This window comes from Cryphonectria parasitica, assembly GCF_011745365.1.
Source record: "Cryphonectria parasitica EP155 unplaced genomic scaffold M406scaffold_11, whole genome shotgun sequence".
In the NCBI taxonomy this organism is placed as follows: Eukaryota; Fungi; Ascomycota; class Sordariomycetes; order Diaporthales; family Cryphonectriaceae; genus Cryphonectria; species Cryphonectria parasitica.
This window is the reverse complement of record NW_024468919.1, coordinates 659262-681837: the sequence shown is the minus strand read 5'-3', so window position 1 is coordinate 681837 and position 22576 is coordinate 659262. Positions and strand designations below refer to the sequence as shown.

General features: G+C 52.1%; 7 protein-coding genes across 7 annotated transcripts; 2 read left to right on the top strand and 5 right to left on the bottom strand.

Moving 5' to 3' along the window:
• Positions 1–480: 480 nt before the first annotated feature.
• Positions 481–4042, top strand: M406DRAFT_335251 (uncharacterized protein; the record flags this gene model as incomplete). The annotated part of the gene is made up of 10 exons (XM_040921016.1): positions 481–1092; positions 1243–1303; positions 1384–1468; positions 1517–1562; positions 1642–2527; positions 2640–2727; positions 2799–3144; positions 3240–3338; positions 3448–3547; positions 3621–4042. The coding sequence occupies 10 exons, from the start codon at positions 481–483 to the stop codon at positions 4040–4042; spliced, it is 2745 nt and encodes a 914-aa protein (XP_040771019.1).
• Positions 4043–4139: 97 nt separating this feature from the next.
• M406DRAFT_335250 (deoxyribodipyrimidine photo-lyase) lies at positions 4140–5756 on the bottom strand (the record flags this gene model as incomplete). The annotated part of the gene is made up of 1 exon (XM_040921015.1): positions 4140–5756. The coding sequence occupies one exon, from the start codon at positions 5754–5756 to the stop codon at positions 4140–4142; it is 1617 nt and encodes a 538-aa protein (XP_040771018.1).
• A 655-nt stretch (positions 5757–6411) lies between these two features.
• Positions 6412–7487, bottom strand: M406DRAFT_358688 (uncharacterized protein). Its single transcript, XM_040923976.1, has 3 exons — positions 7189–7487; positions 6893–7084; positions 6412–6820 (listed from the first exon to the last, which is right to left on the bottom strand). The coding sequence occupies exons 1-3, from the start codon at positions 7415–7417 to the stop codon at positions 6621–6623; spliced, it is 621 nt and encodes a 206-aa protein (XP_040771017.1). The 5' UTR covers positions 7418–7487; the 3' UTR covers positions 6412–6620.
• A 2916-nt stretch (positions 7488–10403) lies between these two features.
• Positions 10404–11085, top strand: M406DRAFT_335248 (uncharacterized protein; the record flags this gene model as incomplete). The annotated part of the gene is made up of 2 exons (XM_040921014.1): positions 10404–10727; positions 10951–11085. 2 exons carry the CDS (start codon positions 10404–10406, stop codon positions 11083–11085), a joined length of 459 nt encoding a protein of 152 aa, XP_040771016.1.
• A 938-nt stretch (positions 11086–12023) lies between these two features.
• Positions 12024–12805, bottom strand: M406DRAFT_222847 (uncharacterized protein; the record flags this gene model as incomplete). The annotated part of the gene is made up of 3 exons (XM_040915631.1): positions 12024–12153; positions 12224–12461; positions 12541–12805. Coding segments are annotated over 3 exons (633 nt in total), but the record flags the coding sequence as incomplete, so codon positions are not given.
• A 1114-nt stretch (positions 12806–13919) lies between these two features.
• On the bottom strand, positions 13920–14183 carry M406DRAFT_243831 (uncharacterized protein; the record flags this gene model as incomplete). Its single annotated transcript, XM_040916231.1, has 1 exon — positions 13920–14183. A coding segment is annotated over one exon (264 nt), but the record flags the coding sequence as incomplete, so codon positions are not given.
• Positions 14184–17194: 3011 nt separating this feature from the next.
• On the bottom strand, positions 17195–20891 carry M406DRAFT_51944 (family 65 glycoside hydrolase; the record flags this gene model as incomplete). The annotated part of the gene is made up of 6 exons (XM_040924463.1): positions 17195–18453; positions 18567–18768; positions 18843–19031; positions 19117–19358; positions 19505–20374; positions 20498–20891. The coding sequence occupies 6 exons, from the start codon at positions 20889–20891 to the stop codon at positions 17195–17197; spliced, it is 3156 nt and encodes a 1051-aa protein (XP_040771100.1).
• Between the last annotated feature and the right edge of the window lie 1685 nt (positions 20892–22576).

Genomic DNA, 22576 nt, shown 5'->3' with positions numbered 1-22576 from the left:
ATATCCGTTTTGTGTGCGCGGATACAGCTTCGTCATGTGATTCCCGAGGACCATCATGTAAACCTCGTGCCGGATGAATGGTCAGACGTCGAGTGCCCGGCTGTATCTGGTTGCACGATACCAAGGATCGCGTGGAATCTGCTGTAATAGATCCGGCGAGAGCGCCTAGCAATGAGCCAATAACCCTGATTCAGCCGCCTGTAAGACGCGAGGCCCTGTAATGATAAGCCTACATTTGGCCAAAGCCTTCCAGCCACACGATCTTAGGTCGCTTTTGCAGCCGAGCGATGGTGAAAAGAGCCAGTCTAATCATGATGATTGGATTACGTCTACACTTTCCAGAATGAATCTTCAACTCTCTGTTGGCGACTTCATCGATACTTACGTCGGTGCAACTCTCGATATCTATTGGAGTAGAAAACTCCACAGCTTCAGTTGTTTTTCTTTGCGCCCTTTTTTCCAGCCAAGATTTTGCACCTCATGCCTACCGACTTTGTGGATCTCCTGCTCCGTCTGGAAGACCATGACATAATCCCATCTTGTCTGAGCGCTGAGCGTCATAAACCACGAGACTTTCTCCTGCATTATCTGGGCTGCGAGCAGTTCTTCCAGCGCGAAGAATACCTCGCCTCGCTCAGCGCCAACCAGGCGAGACAGGTTCATGCCAAGCTCCAGCGTATCCAATACCTTCGCAATGCTATGTTCAACGACATTGGAGAGGGACGCAGCCTGGTGCAGAACCTAACGAGCAGCCTAGAGAGATGGAGAGACACCAAGGACTTCCAGGAAGGTATTGATCGTGTCCGAGAGCTGCGAACTTTACATTTCGCCACAAATGGTATGGCCCAAAAGGATGTGCGCATTTCCACGCGTGGAGGGGAGTATAATCCAGATATCGATACCAATGCCTATATGGTTCGCTTCAGAAACGGGCGTCTAGTTCACGACACCATGGACTCGAGGTTTCAGGAGCAGTTTCCAGCCCACAGAGTTTCCGTCCAGGACCTCATCTATGGCAGAGAGGACGAGAGCCCGCTGAACGCGCCCGAAGAGACTATCAACTATTTCCATTTCCCCGCAAATAACATGTTTGTAAGTGATTTGGCGGTCGAAGTGAAGGATGACGGTAAAGCAAGAAAGTTAACAAAGGAAATCTTTTACAAGTGGGCTGAAGTATGTATATCCAAATTTGATATTATTGTATGCTCAGAAGGCTGACTGTTATCACGTTGAATCTGGTAGCGCGCGATCACTCGATACCTGAGAAACAAGCCAACTTCTCCTCGTCCTTCGCAGAGCAACGGTGTGACCCTCTCCGATCATGCTGTGATCGAGCACCTGGGGCCTGTTAATGCTCCAAACAACCGTTCTATCTTGGAACAGAAGTACTGGAAGAGTCACCAGCAGGCATCAACCGTGACCGGAAAATATCTACGGCCGATGTGCGAAGCTGTCTCTACGGCTGCAGGTAAGAGAAACATAATCAAGGAAAACGAGACGTTCATGACATTGACAGACATAAGAAAGTCCCTTCAGAAGGACAAGATGGTATCGCTTTGTTTGTAAGTTTGGATACCACCAACCTTGCATTCAAACGCCCCAAAAAAATGAATAGCCGACTAACCAAGCAATGCCTCAAAGATGCCCTACTTGCACTGGGACACAGCACGTCACCAGGGAAAGATCTCACAGGCGGTGTATAAAGAGACCGAGAGGCAAAGAAAGGAAAAGCTTCAGCAGGAGCGCCAGTTGGCGGGCATGAGGAGGGTGAGACACCGTGGCCTCCAGCTTCTCAACGCACAGAGCCGACAGCCCAACACGGCGTGGCGTCTCGAGAATAGGACTGTCAGTGGTCGTCCAGACATCAAACCCACAACGACCCGACCGGCGACACCACCAAGGAGGACAGCGACTGGGGTCTTTGCGAATATCATGAAACGCCACGGGCGGTTCAGAAAAGTGCCTCTCTGGTCCGTCTTCACCACTGACGATCAAAACCGCGTGGTTGCGGGGTCAGAGCTCGGCCAGGTGCTTTTCGACGCGGCTATGCTGTACGAGGCCATGTCCACCTACCGCGAGAAGGCCCTGATCCAGAAGTACCTACACGAGGATCCTCCGCTCCACCCACGGCGTACCCTGGAGCAGACCAACGAGTGGACGCTGAGCCTTTCATGGCATGCAAGTGCTCGAGACCAGGTAGTTCACCGTGCGACCCGCCCCAAGCAGCTTGACTTCCACTCGGTGGACCCGTTCACCAAGGAGTGGCGCGATAGGGTCCGCAAGATCCCTCGTGTCATGATGATTGACCAGCTCTGGATGTGGATTCTAGACGACCGGACAATCATCACATGCTTCCCTGACCAGGGAGATGTAACCGGGTCCAATAATGGACCAGGTATACATAAGAATATCAGGGACGCGTTTATAAAGACCGGCAAAGGCCAGAACAAGACTGTGTTCGACGTAGCCCTGGTCATTCTGGGCGAAGCACTGATATCACGCGCATCTTTATATGCAGTCAAGGCAAGTATTGTCCAGGGGCTCCTCTCTACTGTTTACTCATGATGTTTGTACTGTTCAATCTCGGCCACAGCTCTCTTTGAAATTAATGGCCGCGAGACTATGCATGATATGATCAGATATGGAAATTAACCTTGACTCAATTTTCAGCCACAAGATGGTCAGATTGGAGTTCTGCCAATATTCAGAGAAGCCATTCGAGATGTAGTAAGTTACAACAATAGCAACTTTGCACAGGATCAGACCAACCCCTGACAGTCATTGTGACCACAGGCAAGCAAGCACTCGTTTGGTGCCGAGCAGTACTGGGAGTGGGCCAGGATCTTCTCGAGACTCGCACACACCGACGTCGATAACGGTCTGAGTGACCTCATAGTACCATTCCTCGATATTGGCAAAGAAGGCGAGTTGCAGGGGCAAATCAAAAGTATCGTCCGAGACCTAGAGATCATGTTAAGAATCTCCATCGAGCAGAAGGAAGTAGTCGAGAAGTTTGAGAAGACAATGCTGCAGCTCGCCAGGGGCAGGCCTACCCCAGACGTCGATCCGTTGCTCATGGAGATACATAGCAACGTTGAAGATCTGGAAGACATGCGCAGGTCAGCTAATGACATCTCCGCGAGCGTATGTTCTCCCATGAATGACGTGAGATAATCCTTGATGCACTTTCTGACAAGGGACTACAGTTAGACTACCTAATCTCGCTGAAACAGCAGCAGGTAACTGTCGTGCAGGCATGGCAATCGATGAAGCAGGGCGAGGATACTCAGCGACAAAACGTCACTCTTCTTGTCTTCACGGTCGTGACCGTGATCTTTGTATGTCAAACAGGGCCCCCTGCTCCTCAACCTCATCCTTCCTCCTCGCCCCCCGGCCCCAAATTCTCTCTGTGATCATGTTCATTATAATAACTTTTCCACATCATAGTTGCCAATGTCATTCATATCAAGCGTCTTTGGTATGAATAATAAGGAAATTGCAGGCCCAGAAGCCCCAATGACACTGAGCGAACAGTTCAAGTGGATGAGTGAGAGGGCCCCACCTTTTGACCTTTCCTCTCTACCTCCAGGATCATGTGATTATTAACAACAAGATGGTAGTCCCAATGTCGTTTGGCATAGTCGCCATAACTTACTACACCGCCTTTGGGAGCCCTGCGAGGATGTCACGCGACCTGTTCAGATGGGTCTATATCAAGTGTGGCATGTATCGACTCTTCGCCCCAGCCGACCTGACGATCAGAGGTCTGAGGGATCAATACATGGACCGCTCAAAAAAGAAGGAAAAGGAGCAGGAATGGGTCCGACGCCGATCGGAACAGATGGCCAGAGACGCCCACGAGAGGAGACAGGCGACAAGACGTGCAGCTATCATTGACGACACGTCCATCTCACCAGACACACCAACCGTCACGCCGGCGCTTCCAACACCTCACTCTCATCAACAGACCGGAATGCTTGCTGTCTACCAAGATCTCAATACTACAGGTTCGAAGCGCTCACGCATTGCAGATATAGTATAAGTATGTCGTATTAATTACGTTATAAATAGCGATACTTATTAGAAAAGTCAAAGATTGATTTTCCAGTGACACTCTGTTGAGATAAAGACAAAGTAACTCAGGGGTCAGCATCCGCCATGTCCTGCTTATACCTCTGCATACATCTGTCTTTACTCTCCCTGAAATCCACATGCGGAGCAGGATAGCCCAGCTTCTCAAAATCTGTCTTGCTCATCCTGTTAAAGGGGTCGAATATCGCCTTGCCCTCGACGTTCTTCAGCTCTGGGACCCATTTTCGGATGTAATCGCCGTGCGGATCACACTTCTCAGCCTGGACGACGGGATTGAAAACCGTATAGCTCGGCTCCCAGCCTTGTGTGTTGTTGCTCAAATCCCAGTCTACGAGGTTCTCCGCAAAGAACCGCTCTCCCTTTCTATAGTCGATCAGGAGGTTCGTTCGTAGGTAGCTGCTGGTGTTCATCCGCAGCCGGTTGTGCATGTACGCCTCGCTCCGCAGCTGTCTCATACCAGCGTCGATAAACGGCATACCGGTCCTGCCCTCGCACCATTTCTTCCACCCCTCTTCGTCATCCTCCCACTGCACGAAATCAAACTTCAAATTGTGTGGCATGTTCATGGCGTCGTGTGGCGTATGTGTCAGCGTCTGCCTGTAGAACTCTCGGAAAACGACCTCGCGGACCCAGCTCGCAATTCCAGCGTCGCCAGAATCGAATCCATCTCCATCGTTGGCGTCCCGTGCGGCCTTGAGGGCTTCCCTGACGGATATGACCCCAGAGGCGAAGTACGGCGATAGCCGGCTGGAGTTATCTGTCGCTGGGATTGATCTGTTGGTCTTGTATGTCTTGACCTTGTTGTCGAGAAAATCCTGTAGCCGATTCAGGCCGGCTTTGTGGCCCGCTGGCCATAGCTTGCGGATGTGTGTCCTGTCCTCGTCAGACGCGAACTTGCTCGCGTCTGGCAAAGACGGGATCTTGGTATTAAAGAGGTCCTTGAACTCCTTATGGGTCTTCTTGTCGTTGGCCGCTGGCGGGTCGACCAGGTCGAGGAGCTTGGGCTCGTCGGCCACCTTGGCGAGCCAGGCTTTATGATATGGCGTGAAAACCTTCAGAGGTCCGCCCGAGCCGGACTTGATAGCACCTGGTTCCACGACAGTCTGGTCGTGGAGGAGCTGAAAGGATACCTCGGACTTGTCCTCCTTCAACTTCTCAAACATGTCGATATCCCTCCGCAGTTCATCCACCTCGTACTCGACATTCGCAAACACATCGCTGATGTCATGCTTCTTGATGAGGTTGAGAACCTTTTGGCCCTTTTCCTCACGGCTTTCGGCCGTTAATATGACGAGAGGAATGTTTAGGCTATGGAGCTGCTCTTGAAGCAACCGCAGGGATTCCAGCATAAAGTCCGTCCTTGCAGGACTCGTACCATGCCATGCAATGTCCTTTGGAGACCAAAGGAAACAGGCGAGCAGCGAGCCTGATCCTTCTCTGGCCTTCGCGGAGGCGGCTGACAATCCACGGTTGTCCTCGGCCCTGAGATCCTTACTCCGAAACCAGTGGAGCACATTTCGAGTTGTTGTGCTACCCTTTTGCTTGTCCATGTGTTGTAATAAGATCCCCAAGGGAGGGTCGGCATCGATTTCCTTGGCTCGTTTCGTCGAGGGATGCTTCAGGACCTCCTCCTGGGATGTAGACCGCTCTCGTCGTTTCGGCATGGTTCTAGAGCTACTCGTTGAAAAGGTACGAGCAAAATTCCTTCGCCTCCGAAGAAGAAAAACTGATGGAGCGAGTCTGAAATTCGGCTCAGGGCTACACAAATTGAGAAGTAGGGTATTGTTGTAACTGCTGCTGCTGCGTGGGCCGCAATCGCGAAGAATTCTCCAAGACAGAAAAGACATGGACACTGGAATAGTTGAGCTTCTTGCCATAAGAAAAAACAGAAGAGCAAGTAAGAATACCCGAGCTCTACTATATGGTGTCCATGTACGACGGGTCGTCCACGTCTATGACGCAAATGATGCTGGAGTTTGAATCGTTCCCCTGCCGCATCCCCGTTCACGGTTATAGACTAGCCGACGTTTAGGCTAGGGGATGCCCAGCTTTTGTTGTGGATTCTAAGTGATTCCGCGTCTAAGTGCTGATTAGTAGTAATTAAGGAACAATATATCGTCATGTAATTATTTTTTGGCGGGCCAGTATTGAGAAGACGAATCATTTCTGATTGGATGGATCTATAACAATTGATGTCAAAGACTCAAGGCATTCCAAGCCTAAAACGACACCGCAACAGGCTTAGTGACTCTTCTTATCCATACACATAGGTTCAGACCTGGAAAGTGTTGATTCGTTAAAGTTGAAAGCTTCGTAATTCCTTTTGATGTGTCTTTTTGCGACTTCAGATTTTAAATATGTGTGAACACTAAGGAGCTATCTTTAGAAATGACTGACAAGAGAGAACAGCAAAACACAACTCATTAAGAGAGCAAAAACCTCGCCGACGAACTCTTCTTTCACAATGCAGACGACCACCTACGCCTCATTCTACTAACCTAACTGGTCCTTTTTACCAAACCTCATTGTCACCTAGAAATCCTCCGTGAGGTGACCGTTCCCGTCGAGTTAAAGACCTGGATCACATTTGTCACAACGCAGCCAGTTGGCGCAAGGCCTTCTTCGGAGAACACGCCCCAGCTGAGGAAGTAGCCCTGCGTCCCGTTCACAGAGTCTTGACAGGCGAACCAGTCTTGCGAAGCGGCAGTGAGTTCATGGAACACCGAGCCTGTAGTACAACCGTTCTCAGCAGGGAGGAAGTTTTGAAAAGGACGGCGTAGATGAATGGAAACGTGCTCACCGTCGTCAATAGCAAAGTCAAATTCTTGAAAGTTTATCACGCCATACACGTAGGATGCCACGCCGTACAGCTCACCCAGGTCCGCGACGGCCATGCCATAGACGCCTGGGGGACTGTCTGCACTGTTGGAGAGGTCGAAAATCAATGAGGTGGTGTACCCATCTGCGTCTGGGGTTGATGTGTTGGTGTATGCTGCAATGCCAGCTGGCGTTAGCGAACCCTTCATTACACCCCGTTTTATTGATCCACAGCAGTTTTGAATCTGGCGACAAGCGTGTTCATGGATTGTTACATACTTGGTGTGCCAGAGGTCACACCCGGCTCCCCGGCTTGTAAGACCAGGTCTGCTGTGTTATTGTACACAGCGATGAGAGGAACATATGTCTCGTTCAACTCGATAGCAAGAGTAAATTCTTGGGTGGCGGGCGGCGGGGTAGTCCTTTGTATCTGATGGTGTCTGGACTGGGGTAGAGCCGTTACTACCGTTGTCAGGCCCACCAGGGCCGGTATCAGACTGCAGCGCATCTTTGAATTATGAGATAAGATAGGATAGGAATGAATTTTTGTTGTATGGCGGTTGATTCAAGGCCAGTAGGTGATCGGACTTGACGATCAGGAGAACTGACGAGAGGGGCAAGACGATTTAAATAGATGAAGAAAAAAAAGAGAGAAAAGTCTTCCATCGCCAGCCACTAAGTCTCGTTGGATCTCTCAAGGTAGCAATCAACCTTGTCATCCTGGCAACACCCGACTTGTACAATAAGCGATGATCCTATCCGTGCCGCTGGTTAGGTCGCCCCCCCCCCCCCCCCAAAGTCCCTCACGGGAGTGCGCTGATCGCGCCGGCCTGATTTGTTCTAGAGGTGCCCAGGTGGTGGTGGTGCCAGGGTGCACTGAATGCTGGAGGACCCGTTCTTAGTGCTAGCCTGCCACACCTCACCAATGAAAGGCGTGGTATGCAACCTGGAATACGAGGTTCCTCTGCATTTACGGGAGATCCGAGAATTATTTTTTGGGGGTTTGTTTTGAGACAACGTGAGGCCCGAGGTGTGCGCCGACGAGCCCAATCACTGGCGGCGTCTATCCTAATGGCGTGGTTGTCTTTTCGTAAAGAAGTGTCGACGCTGCCATACTTTGCTGCTTATCGTAAGATCCTTCGCTTTGACCCCCCCTTGTCTTATATACGCACACCACTTTTGGTCGTCGGGTGAAGTCAGAAGGAGAAAATGTAAGCTCGTGTGACAGCACATACACAAAATCCCTTCGTAGTGGGGTGCGTTGTTGGCTTTTTTTGTTCCACGTTCATGGGGCATGTTTGCTGAACCTCTCGTAATCGTGCTTTAGAGCCCATACTACCGACTGTGCCGCCCGTATATTTCTGTTTCGTGGACGCATGAGGAACATAGTGTTTCTACGCTCAGATTAGGCTAGAAACTATGACCCAATCTCTTGAAATATACTGCGGACGCTTAAGTCACTCCCGAGATCATCATCAACCTGCTTAATCTTTAGATGTCTGGACGCGCAGGAGCTGCATAAAAACACTGCCCATCTTGTCTCCCATCAAAACGCAAGTGTATGATTAATTTACTTGTAGATGTTCTCCGATCACCAATACTAATAAGGGCCCTGCATGTTCTTCAAATTTGGCTCGCTGACATCACGAACCAGACTTTTGTTGGGGACATGCCCGCGGGTTTTGTACATGATGTCATGCTACCAAAGGTGTTAACGGTTGGATCAAGGGTGGAGTCAACAAATCACAACCTTTCTCTTTCTCTTTCGTGGTTGCTTAATTAATACTCACCTCAACAAAGTCTATTACTCCCGGGTGGGGGGAAACTGGCAAAACACACAGCAAGGCTGGAATGTGCTGGAGGGTTTGAGGGAAAGGGCTGCTCTAATTAATCATTTGCCATTCTATCGGAATACGACATGATTCAAAGTGTACTGTACTACCGGCAACAGTTTCTATGTAACCCGAGTGGAACGGACGAGGTTATTGAGCTCAGGTCCAGCCTTGAGCACAAATACGTCTCCATTGATGAATGCAAAGTCAAAGTGGACTGGCAGTCATCGCTATCACTACCCTGCTCGCCAGGGGTTCCTCTCAATGTATTCATCGCTTTTCAACAAAATTTGATCTTGCTTCGCCGTGGACCAATCTCACCCCAGAGATGCATTTTTGCAAGAAGCGCCTCGCTTGTGAGCCATCTACCAGAAACAACGCGAAACAACCAAGCTCTTACAGCCTGCAGGCCTCATGAGATCTTACTTGGCAGTCAAGTCACTGATGGTGTCAGTTATCGTACCTACTACTTCAAAAATAAGGTCAACAAAGCTGACGCTGAGGATATCAGCGAGGTGCTGTCAGCTCTTCCTATTGTGGAAGCCGTAAGGAGTTTCGGCCGATAACCGGCGCTCATGGTACGATTTGAGAAGCTCAGAGACTGCTTTTGGCTGGGACCTGCTCCTTTTCCGAGCATATTTCGGCCTTCTTCCAACCTTAAATGCAAATGAATAGGACAGCGGCGCTCCAAGTCGTCCGTATATTGGGCAAGAAAGGGGTTCCTGTCTCGTGTGGCACGGGCTTGTGAAAGAGGTAGTAGACGAGCTCTAATAATGTATCAGGCGCTTGATCTCTTTCAGATCCTTCTCTCATTGATGAGTCTGTGGAGCAAGATGAAAGGTATGCGTGATTCCAGTATCAATTAGGGGTGATGGTTTCAACGTCCGGTACATACTGATGCCTTGTGACTCTTGCGAATTGCCAAGACTAAGAATAAGTATCCAAGTTTAACATGGTGTCGACCAGTGAGACCACTTCTCTTAACGTATAGAGAATACGAGGCTGTAGGAAAACAAATTCTCGGTGGCCGATAGCCGCCTCACCAGAAGGCACGGAAGCATTGCCTAGGTATATCCCGATAGACTTGAGCTGAGCGGGATGGAAACCGGCGATGAGCGTGCGATGAGCGTGCGATTCGCAGCCATAGGGATTCAGAAACTAGGAGGTATAGTCCTCGCCTGTGGGCACCCAGAAGCTCGGCTCGCACTGCCAAATACGTCTGTCCGTCTGGTGTGCTAAATTTGGGCACGGCGCCCGATGATGAATAATGGTGCTAGGGAAAATAGGGACGGCAAAAGAAAAGAAGGCGAAGCGACTCGTGCAGAAAGGAACAGGAGCGATGTTACCCATTTTAATACAAAGTGACCATGGCATGAGCCCATCTTGGACTGCGCGCCGCTGGCCGATGTGGCTGTAAGTGGCGGACTCTTTTTGCTTTCTGCTGGCTGGGTGAGACTCCTCCATGAGTTCCTTCAGACACGCCTCATATTTGCCTACTTAGGATGCTGTGCTGGTTGCCTTGGATAGACAGTCTTGTAATACATGTATGAATCTAGTATATATCCCCTTCTGTATTTGAGTGGCACCCGCGAAATTTGCATCGTGGGTGTGGAAATCTTCCCAAATATCTCACTGCCCTGAGGCGGCGACTACTCGAGCAAGATGGATCCTATCCGCTACCACGAGGGGTCACTTGGCCACAACATAGTCCGTGTTGGTGACTTGGAACCAGGCTTCTTTGGCTCTCCTGCCCTACGACAAAATCACCCTCCTCTTTATGCCTCATCTGCTCAACCGATTCCGGTCCAGCAGGGTCACCTCGACCATAGGCAATGCGCACGGGTTTTCTTGTACACGCAACAGCTGCCGTCCATCTGGGACACGGCACGTCAGGCACTGGCCACCTGTGTGCGCCGTGGCTATTTTGATCTGGACCTCCCTCTTCAGCGGTGGGCGCTACTGGTTGGAGACGACTTCTACGAGGCCGTGAGAGAGGGGTTGGGTATCACATATCGATACTACCGCTGGGAAGAACGGGCCAGGCATGGCTGGGATCGAAAACACAAAAAGGTCTTGTTGGGGTGCACAGAAATACATCCATTAGAGGTTGACCGTCAAGGTATAAAAGAAACATCGATCCCAACTGCTGGTGGTGGTAGTGGTGGCGCAGAAACTTTGTGAGACTGGCTAACTGACCTGAGGGCTATAGCTCGTCATGTGCTCAGAGGTCTACATCACGATGCCTCTAACAACTGCCAAGAATTCGTCAGAAGGCTGTTCGACGCGATCAGACCAGATGTGCACCATCTCCGGGAGATTCCCCGTCTTCCTTGGGCGAATGTGAGGAATGTGGTGGAGCTGATCGAATTTATACGCCACTGAATGTGTGGGGTCGAGGTAAGAAGAGTTGAATTTTGAGCAGGCATTTTGTTATTGTTGTTATTGATGTTCAAGACTGCGGTGGTCGTCGTGTCTAGGAGCATTTGGTTTGGCGAGAAGGTGAACCAGACATCCACTTGTACACTTCCATAGAGTTTGAGTGAGCGTCAGAGCAGCGACGCTTGTGAGAGCAGAAGTGATGAGATAAAATGAATTGATGAATTGATGACAGACCTCATGGCTTCTTTGTAGCCGGGAAAGTGTTTCAATCCGATATGAGCGAAGACAAGACGGGCCAATTTCTCACCCACCATCTACCACGTGGTTGCTGCTCCCTGGGTAGTAGACGTTGGATCAACAGCCGATCCTCTGCCTATCGACCGTCTGCAGCCCCCAAATGCGGCCCCAAAGTCGCAATTGCTATGGTGACTTGCCCCGATGTGGATGGGTGTTCGCGCTACTCTGAGGAAACGGTCACAATAGCGCCGTGTCATTCTGCTCGGGCAATATTCGTGCCTCACCCCTAGCACATGTCTTGTGGCGCTAGGTACGTATGCCTCCTGGTAAGGGCCCAATACCACCCAGCAGGCTACTCAACTAGCCGGAACCTTCCTTGGACTTCTATGCCAAAGGGGAGGCTCAGAGGGCTGGCCGAAAGGGGGGCGGAGTTCGCTACTTGCGGGCGACCGGTCCATTGTAAGTGTAGACTCACCATATGACAGAAAGAATAGAGCCGCATGCTGTCGTGTGAGGTGTTCAATCGGCCGTCAGCAGCATCTCGTTCGAATCTGTGAGGTTCGCATTTTTTACACTTGCTGACACCTCCTCTGCCGCCGTCGCTTCCTCGTCCCTACCGGCACGGGACCCTTCTGGCAGATCTGCTGTATCTTCGGCGTCTTTCACCTTCCAGTAGATACAAGTATTGGAGAAGGACGTGTCGAAATCCGTTGGGAAAGGGTACTTGTCAAAAGCAGTTCCTGTTTCCATCTCGTGGATCCGATAGAGATCTGAGCAGCGTTGGGCTGTCCAACAACTATATGCACATGTTAATCGACAAATACAGTCACCTACGCATGCAGGGAGTGGGAGCCTTTCTCACTCACCCTTCCCAAACGTCCCAGCCGGTCCCAACACACATTGCAGGCAGACTCTTGTCGAGAGCTGCATTCCAGACATCGCGATAGAGGTGAATGCCGTAGACCATAGTGGTCTCGTCGATGAGATCATACGAGGCGGGAGAGTCGAGAACCTTGCCTCCTAAACTGGCGATGAAGTCCTTGTCTGGCTGGGCAAACCGAGGCTCCTGGTAGATACACTCGATCTTTCCTTTGCCCTCTTCCTCTGGAAACGGCTAGGAGTCAGCAGGGCGCTGCGTGGTATTCCATGTGAAGAAGAAAGCACAGTGTGTATGTATCCGTACCGAGAATCTGCACTATGGTCAGGAAGGCAGCCAGTTGGATGTGTGATCTCCGCTGGGCAAGCAATGAGCCGTCCTCAGGATCAAACGCCCCCAGGCCAAGACAGACTGCCCGTCTGACGCCTGCATGGGACGAAGCATTGTCTCTGACCAGGTTAGAGAGGGTCGCATGGCACCCCGAGCTGAGCCATTGGGAAGAGATGTCGTTGTAGTCTGCACGAATCTCATCTGCCGAGAGCTGCGGCCTTCTGTTGGGTCGAAAATTCTCGACGGGGCCGGCCGCTGGTGGGTCAGCTGGGATGGTCTGGCGGCCGAATTTCTTGCCTTTGCCTTTCCTCACGATTCGAGTCCACTGATCTGGGGGTTCCTCCTCAGCATTATTCTGGCTGGGTGGCATGACTGAGGTTTGGGTTGTGCGTGTGCGTTTCCACAGTTGGCGAACGACCAGAGGATTTTGGTGGGGAAACCTTCCAGCTCAAGTGCGCTAAAGGCCTGTGATAGAGACGGTTGCTAGCCGGCCTTCCTTAGTCATCAAAGTTTTTGCAACACCATCTCCGAGTCGATTTCTTTTCTCTTTCCATGTACCACAAAACTTATAAACGTTGTTTAACATGGCCATCGAGAATCTCATCTTATATAGCTTTAGTCGCTGCTATGAGTCCCGCCAGCCTTGTCAGCTTAAGGAAGTCGCAGAGACAGACCGAGAGAGCTTGGCAGCAAAAGCCGTTCGAGATCGCCACTGCGCCCAGTAAGAGGAAGATGACTAAATGGTTTAGACTCTGTATTGAATTTATGATACTATGTACTTTGTATGTACACACATACAAATCGGCCTGGGATATGTTCAATAGACATTGCGTCGACGGGCTAAACACAACGCTTCATCGAGACACATCAACCGAGGCTGCAATGGTCCCGTTGCATCCCTAGCATTGAGAGATGCTGGCCAGGTGAAGCTCATGGAGAACCGTAATAACGCTTCGTGAGCCCTTTCTAGAGTGGCTGGGTCTGGCCTGAACCTGACCGGTCAGGTCACCTGGGTGTGACCTTCCTGACACATTGGTCCGAGCATTGGTCGCGCGAGCTTTTCTTCCTCTAAAGCAGTCTCTACCTGCTCAGGTTGATTTCTAGCCACCTGAGGTGGTTCTGTAGAGGCTCGGCTGTAAGGGTCCCTCGTCTCATGGGCGTGTCGGGGACATATCGGCAGTCGCGCACATATTCCTTGAATAGGGTCCTCTTGGTGCGTGGCGAGAGGACACCTCCCGCTCGCTAACGAATAATTGTGGTGAAGATGGTCGATCGTCCGCATCGGACATACCATCCATCCAGCCCTCTCACTGGCCTCGCGCCTTGAACGATCCGTTCCTCTCCTCCTCCTCCTCCTCCTCCTCCGCCCTCTTCTTGGCAGCCATGCGGTCCCTCAGGTCCGCCAGCTTCTTCTCCAGGGGTATCCTCATCGCCACAAGCCCCGAACGTCGATTCTCCAGTAAGTTGATGCGCTCCACCAGGTCTAGCTCCCGCACCTGGCGCTGCTCCTGCACGGCGTCGTTGTCCATCTTGAGTCGAGCACCCGTTATGGCGCCGACAATGGTAATGAGGGCGATGGAACCGGTCAGGACGACACGGCGTAAGGTCTGGGCGCTCGCCGTTGGAGCAGGGGAGGCCTTGGAGGATGCTGAGGACTTGCTAGCAGAGGGTCGGGGAGGAGGTCTGCGCGCGGTCGAGGCGAGGCGGGTGGTGGTTGTGAGCGTGGTTGTAACGCGCGAGCTGACGAGGGCTGATGAGCGTGGTATACACCGTGGTAACATCTTGGACTGGCGCATATATTCTTTCTTTCAGGTGGTATTGGAAATGTCGTGAGAACCCGGACAGCGTTCCTCTCTCCGCCCTCCACACTCTTTCATACCCAAAATTCCCTCCACGCCGCTACCGCCTCGAGCTCACGCTTCGTCTTGGGCGGTTCGGGGGCCGAGAGACTTGAGAGTAACGAGGCGTCGGACAGGATACTGTTTGACCTGCTGTGGTATCTGCTGGACGGATATTCTCCTCTTCCTCCTCGTCCTCCCCCTGTTTTTTGCCCCCCTCCGACAACCTGCACCGGCCAAGGTAGTTTTGGCGACCACGCTTCAAATGGGGTAGGTGGTGTTGTTGTCGTGGTCAGTGGAGGTGGTTCTGTAGCTTGTCTTGGTGGCTGTCGTCGTCGCCGCAGTAGCAGATCGTTCTCACTGCACTGTTCTAGGTGGTGGTTGTGTTGTTGTTGTTGAGGGGAAGGGAAGAGATGCAATTCAATGTCTTCTCCTCCTTCAGGCGTTGTAGAAGTGGGTGATGTGAAGATGGCAGCGCTGGTATGCAGCGGTATCGATAAGGCTCTTAGTAAGCGCCCTGCAGGGTTGGGGCGGGTGGTGGTGGGTGTTGACATTGCTGATGCGCTGGCGACTGTTCCGATGAGGGTGAAAGCCGAGGGAACGAGGGAGACAAAAGAAAAGGAAAAAAGACAACACGGTAGAGAATAGGAGTTTTGAGGAAGAAAAAGTTTCACTTCTTCTGTTCTTCCTCGGAATCTTCTTCGATTGAGGATCTTATATTGAGTTTGCGACGGGAGGTCATTCAGTGGGATTCTTCTTATCAGACACCCGCCTCAAAAGGTGGATGCGTCTCATGTCAGTTGCGGATAGGCACCTGGTCGCAGTCTCACGATGCTGAAAATGGCCTCCTGAAACCAGAATGAGAATCTCGACTCGACGACAGGACCGGGGGACCGCCACGGTTATTTAGGATTCTCACACGCGAGCTTGTGATCAACCCCCTGATCTTCTACTAGCTGGTCTTTAATTTGTATTATATCATTGACAGCTCGAAGCTTGTGGTTTCTCTTGTTTCAACAGCACAGCTAGCTATTTAGTCTTTGGCAGATCTGCACGGAATTGGCTTGGGCTCACCACTTCTTTGCTACCGTCAATGGTACCATGCGATGGATCTAGACAAGACACGTTAGGACAGCAGAAGTAGTTCATCATTATCCAGCCCAGAATAGGTAGATTCGCACGTGCATCGATGAATTTCGTGCATGTTCGAGGAACGCTGACGAAACGTCTTACCTGAACGGATGCTTAGGTTAGCCTGTAGTGGGCGGGAGCTACTAGATAGTGTAAGAACGGCAGTGTGTCGTGACTGCTGCTGTTGTCCCAGCTCGCTCGGCCCCTTCCCGGCAAACTACTTCGACAGTTTACCCTTCCTCTGTCGTCATCCACAGTCCAACCCAAACCCACGACCCCGACCGCCAAACACCATTAGCTTATTGACGACGACAGGAGGACAGACACTGCAATGCCAACGCCTCGGGTCTTTATCTTCCGCCATGGAGAGACGGAATGGTCGCTGAATGGGAAGCACACGGGCGTCAGCGACATTCCGCTCACAGCCAACGGCGAAAAAAGAGTCAAGGCCACGGGCAGGGCCCTGGTAGGAAATGACAGGCTCATCGTTCCCAAGAGGCTCACGCACATGTCTGTAGTAGTCACTCCCTGGCCGAGTAAGATCGAAACTTGACCCTCTCTTGCTCACACAAGCCCCTCCCGCTAGATTCGTCTCCCCCCGCAAGCGGGCTCAGCGCACTTTTGAGCTGCTTAACCTGGGCTTCCAGGATCTGCCGTGGAAGGCTCACGGCCCAGCTGAGGCCGAGCCTCTCGAGGCCTGCAACGCACGCATCCAGGTCACCCAGGACATCCGCGAGTGGGACTACGGCGACTACGAGGGCATTACCAGCGCTGAGATTCGTGAGCGGCGTGCTGCGCAGGGCTTAGACGAGCACTGGGATATCTGGAAGGATGGCTGTCCCGGTGGAGAGTAAGGGAATGCCCCTCTTGTCTTTTTTTCCCCCTTTGTCGGCCCAGTCAGTCCATCGGCCAGCTGTCTGCGTATAAGGTCTTCTAACTCTTGTCAAAATCGAAACAAAGGTCTCCCGAGGACGTGACGGCCCGTGTGGACCGCCTGATTGCCGAGATCCGCTCCAAGTACCAGGTGCCCTTCATGACCTCCTCCTCCTCCTCTGCCTCTGCAGCAGAGGACAGGCCCCACGACGGCACCGGCGATGTCTTAGTGGTTGGTCATGGCCACATCCTCCGCGCCTTCGCCATGCGCTGGGTCGGCAAGACGCTCCAGGAGGGCCCAACCTTCTTGATGGAAGCCGGAGGTGTCGGCACCCTCAGCTACGAGCACAAGAGCATCGACGAGCCGGCCATCCTGCTCGGTGGAGCCTTTCAGGTTGAGAACCCCGAGGTAACCATTGCAGAGGCGAAGAAGGATTGATCAATTATGTCCTTCGCACCAGCCCGTGCTGACCTCAGTCGTCCTTACTTACTGCAGTGATCAGTCATGTCATTGGGATTAGCGAATCTGTTAGTAGATTTGAAGAGCAAGTTATGAAGATTTTCTTGGTCATGGTTGTATAGATAATCACACCGGCATCTAGACCACTTTCCACGAACATTACCGCCTGCAAATAATTGTTCAAGCCATGACTGCCGGTCAGATGATTCTGCCAAGCTCTATCTCACGACACGGCAGCAAAACTACATGTGATGAACGAGAGGCCACGGATGGATAGGTCAAGAGTTAGGAGATCAATTGATGTCTCCTGAATTTTTAACACACTTCTCTACAGCAGCGACATAACAATAGCAACAACAGTCACAAGAACCCCTTGAGAGCCAGCACTGAATCTCGAGCCCTCACTTGTCTGACTCCCGCTTCCGCTCCCACTGCCACTGGAGGTGTCATTACCTGTGTTGTTTGACCAAACAATAACTGCAAACTCCGCAACTGACGCGCCCACACCATCGTTCCCTGAGGCCTGGTTGCCCCAGATGGACAGCGTGGCGTAGCGACCAGCATACACGGGTGTGCTCAGAGTGACATTCGTGGTGTTGCTCGCATACGGCTGTATCAGGCCCGCCGTCGCGGCATCGTATGGGTCGCTCACCTCAACACTGTCGCTGCTGGTGGCGTTGACAACACCCTGTCCCTGTTCTCCTGCCGTAGTATTCGAGAAGGCGACACTGTACCCGCGGGGCGGCGCCTGTGCCCAGTCGAACCTGAAGCCAGCAACAAGCTGTCCCTGTGCCTCGGCTCCCAGGTCCACCGTCACACTGCTCGTGATGTTGGCCTGTGTTGGCTGCCACTTGGTGGAGACGGCCCCGTCGTTGGCGGCGAAGGGGAACTGGCCCGGTTCAAAGTCGTCCTCGCTGGCCACGGGGAGACACTGCGCGATGTTGCCCGGCCAGGTCTTGACGGAGCCGATGTCACGGTTGGTGATGACGATAGCCTCGCCGGATGCATCGAGCTGGTAGGCCGCGGCGGTCGAGTTGCTCCCGATGGTGACGGGGATCGAGGCGTTGAGGTAGGCCGCGTTGGCGCTGGGGAGGGCCCTGCCGGGGATGCGCTGCATGGTCGTGTGCGTGGCGTTCGAGGTCGCGTTGACGGGGTGGCCCTGCCAGTAGAAGGTGCGGTACTCGAGACGTGGGATCTGCGGGGGCAGAGACGGGTCGACGTTGATGGCATCGAGGCGCAGGCGGAGGCCGAGGTAGCCGAAGATGGCGACGCGGTTGGCACCGCCCATGCCTGTCAGGAACGGGTAGGCAGGGTGCGTTCCGCCGTTGAGGGTGTAGTCGTCGATCAGCTGCTCCGAGTACTGAAACCAAGGGGCGCGGACGTATGGGTAGGATGAGTAGATGTCGTAGGTGTATGCGGAACAGCCCGAGGGCGAATACGCGTTTGCCACGATGCTGAACACGCCGTAGGTCATGCCGGGGCCGTTTTCGGATTGCTTGCCGGCGTAATAATCTAGATCAGAGAGCGAGTACTCGTTCGGATAGTTCAGGAAGTCATCGATGAGGACAATATCGGCTTGTTTAACGGCTGTATGAAAGGGAGAGAAAATAAGCCGAGTTCAGCAAATCAATTATGGTCCACGCCAGAATGGCTGAGAGAATAGGGAAGAAAAGCAGAGGGGGAAGGGGAGTGTTTCTCACAAATGGAGCCATTCATTGTGGTATACTCTAGGATGAGATTGGCTTCGTCGTTCACGGGTATGTCGAGATCAGTGGACCTATTCGCTGCGAGACTGTTCTCCTGCATGCCAAAGAGTTCGCGGAAGGTGTTGGTAGTTTCGAGATGTGTCTTGATCAGTGCCATTGTATAGCCCGGGTTGTCCACGTTGTTTGCGTACTCATCCTGAATTTACTGTCAGCTAGTCACTCCTTCACAGAAACTTTGTCGACAGGCAGAAGATTTGAAGTGGGTAATACCGGATCAGTGGCGTTCGTTAGGCTATACAATCCTGTAGATTCGTTTAGGGTAATGAGCTCCGAGTAGAATGTGGCGATAGCATCGTATACGGGGAAATAATCCGCTTGGAAGGTTTCAGCGTCTCCAGTGACGACGTAGTAATTATATAGCTCGAGCCCAATGTCGCCGTTGATATGGTACTCGTAATCCTGGGACATCAAATTCACATTAATACCGCAGTTAAATTCCAAGCCTCCGAGCAATGATAACAAAGACATAGACGCAACAACCTACAAAACAGGGTCCTGTTCCAGTGCAGTTTCCAAAGCGTCCCGATGTCCATGGGAACACGGCTGCGGCTCCTGAGAACTTTCCAGACTCGTTCTGGGAAGACGAGAACGCCATGTCGATGTTCTGCTGCGCTTGGGGAAAGAGGCGGGCTCGGTAATTGGCGCCTGCGCTGGCAGCCTGAGGGAATGCGACGACAAGTCCTGACGATTGCCAGATATCTGCATCCCAGAAGATGAGGCCGGCATCTGATTGTAAAAAAAGTTAATTTGTTGTTCCCGAGAATGTCCTACTCAAAAGCTATCCACCTCTCTATTTCCTCCTCTCTGTCTCTCCGAATTGAGGCGCACAGCGGCATGAGAAAAGGAAGAAGAGGGGGCACATGGTTACTTACAGCTATCGGAACCCAGACCACCTACTGAGATACTGTTGACATTGAGCATGGAATTGTTGCCGGCTGCAGCTATGGCATTACTGCCAACGGTGTTTTGGAGCAGCTGGTAGGGATTGGTGACAGATGTGATCTGCAGCTCGACGATGTATGGGTCACTCGGCAGAGTGCCATTCTCGAACGAATAGTCGTCGACTGAGTCTTGGGTCAGGATGCTGGCCCATTCGGCGGTGTGACTCTGAAGGAGACTGTCGAACCCTGCGGCTGCAGCTGCGGCCGAGGCGTCTCGAGCTACAGTTTGAGGATCCGCAAAGGCGTCTGTTGACGCTCCTCCGATATATTTGGTCAATATTGTGGGACTACCAGCGGCCACGTTGACCTGCACAGCCTGCGCGATGGAAGACTGGTTAGCCCCAATGAGCGAGCTGTCCTCAACTAGTTGAGTTGTCGATGTGTTTCCCGCCAATAGAGTCGAGTATATGTATGCCGTCACATTTGCAATGCCATTGGGACGAACAGCCGACCAGATGGTTGCGTTATCAGCGTTAGATCCCTTGTCCACAAAATCGGTCCGAACCGCGCAGTCTCCCTCCAAGACGTCCGTTACCGTGACATTGGTGTTGTCGGAAGCTGTCAGGCTCAGCTGCACTGCGGCCTTGTTGACGTCGAGCTTGGACACAAACATTGTATACGAGACTGCCAAGGAGGGACTGTCACCACCAGGCGTCCAGGTATAGTCCCACGACAGTACACCGGACTTGAAGTTCATGGCTGAGCTAAAGTTGGAAATCTGGGAGGCATCAACCGAGGCGTTTAGGATCAGGCCATTGCTTGCCTCTACTGTCAGTCCAGCCCAGTGAGGGACTCCAGATACTGCCAAGCTTGTATTAGTCCATCATTCCCAAAGATTCATCTTCGTATGGCTCATCAATGCTTCTACGAAAGAGCGGGAGAGAAAAGGGAGAAGTAAAGAAAAAGAAAAAGAAGAAAACGTACTGACGCTCTCCCCGCCATATTGATACAGCCATGGGAAGTTGCTCCCATTGGTCGTGGGCTGGGAATCCCAAAACCCGCTGATGGTGGCAAAGGTCTGTCTGCGGTTGAAGAGGGGCCAGCCTGAGATCAGGTCGCCATCGACTGGAGTATCGACCTCGAAGAAAGGCCCCACTGCAGCTACATTGATCCCGAGGTAGCCATTGGCAAGAGACATACGCGACTGGTAATGCCCTTGGTCAAGAGTTGTGGTCTTGAGGATCCAATTCTCGTTATCCCAAGTGACACCCTCGAAGCGGGTGTCATAAATCTGTTGTCCCAGTACAGAGGAAACAATAGTGGGGAGGAGAAAGAGGAGGGGGAGGGAGAGAAACCTCTGTGGAAATAATTGAGCCATCACCGCCGCTGTGAAAAAAGAGAAGCCCCTGGCGAATTGAATCGCTAGACGGAGAGGGGGGGGGCAGAAAGAGAATAGAGACAGAGAGAGAGGCTGGCGAATCAGATGGGCAGCTGCGTGTACAAAGACTGATGATAATACTCAATTATTATTATTATGTGAGACAGGCCCCTGCTGCATTGCTGTCAAGACTGTCTTTCACTTGAGACTGATCGACTCGTCGAACATTGAACCATGGTACAGTAAACTCGTGATCCGAGACATGAGGGGGGGCACCCTTATTATTCATATTTGTGCTCCGTATTATACACACCATAACATAAACACGGGAGGGGAAACGGAAAAGGGCCGCTCTCGCTCCACCTCTGCACGCGAGAGGAATTACTACATAGTAATGTGCAGTCGGTGTGAAAAGATACTTTGCGGGGGGCGGGGGTGGGCCGGGAAGTTCAGAAATACCTCGAATGATGGAAATCCCTCGAAGCAAAACTCTCGTGACCGTTCTCGCTATACCGCATCCAGAGAGGAATCCAGCCACGCCCACGTCATACCTCGACTAAAATACTTGGCCGAAATCCCGGGCGTTGGGTACCGGGAGCGAGAGGGGCCCAGAGCCCCGGGCCCAGGACCGGGAACAGGCACCAAGCGGCTGAGGAGTCTCCTTTTTTTCTTTTTTCTCTTTTTCTCCACACTGCTGGAAGGATCAGGATGAATCTGGGGTCGAACATTGGGGGAGAATGTTACTACTCACACTGTAGTGCTTTATAGTTGCTTATTGCCAACGCCCATAGTATGTATGGGCGATTCAGTTCGGATTTCTTTCTCTGACATGGTTACACAGTTTATGTATATTGCTTTCCATTTTACCTCTGTCAAATCCTTGTACTTGGCAATTGAATATAGTTTTCCTTCCAGGCGTCCGAAGAACTTTCCTTTATTCATGTTTTTTATTTTCAATATGTTTCGACCGGCCCCACCAGCCAGCCCGGCTATCGTCCGGTCCAATTCCCAACAACGGCTCACCGTCTACAGGCGCCCTTCGGTTTCCTTGTCATTCTGTGGCGCAGAGCCCAACCTCAGCCGCCGACCTCGACCTCGATCTCGACCTCTCGGCCTTACAAATCACTTCTTGCCTTTCAACATGATCGCTTCAACATCATCTTCTCGGCCACGATTCTATGGATGCATTGAACTGAGGCAAGATCATGCATCGCCATGACGCGACCTGATCTGCCAGAAGCTTTGCTGCCCCAAAGTATGGGTAGCTATCTCGCATCACATGACGATAACACGCGACAGGACCTCACCTTGGTCTACTATAAGCCACAAAGGGTGGCGCCACCACCAACCCCGAGAAGTGTCTCACCACAGGACTCACCCGAACCCTAGACTGGCTCCAACGTGGCGCAAGAGCGCGGCATCATCAACAAGATCGTCCCGTATCCGTGTCCAGGTCCAGGCCGGGGTCGGGGCCGAGGCTGTGCGTGACGGCACCTTGTTCCTGTTTCCCGGCAGACAGCACGTGCAACACGTCGGCGAGGAGCTTGTACGCTTTGATGTGGGGATTGTCTTGCGGAGTCACTGCCCCAGCACGACGACCACAGCTGCCCTGCATATATCCCGGCGGAGGAATTAGAATTAAAGGCTGCGAAGCAGAGAGGGCTGCGCTGCACATTGTTGCCAAC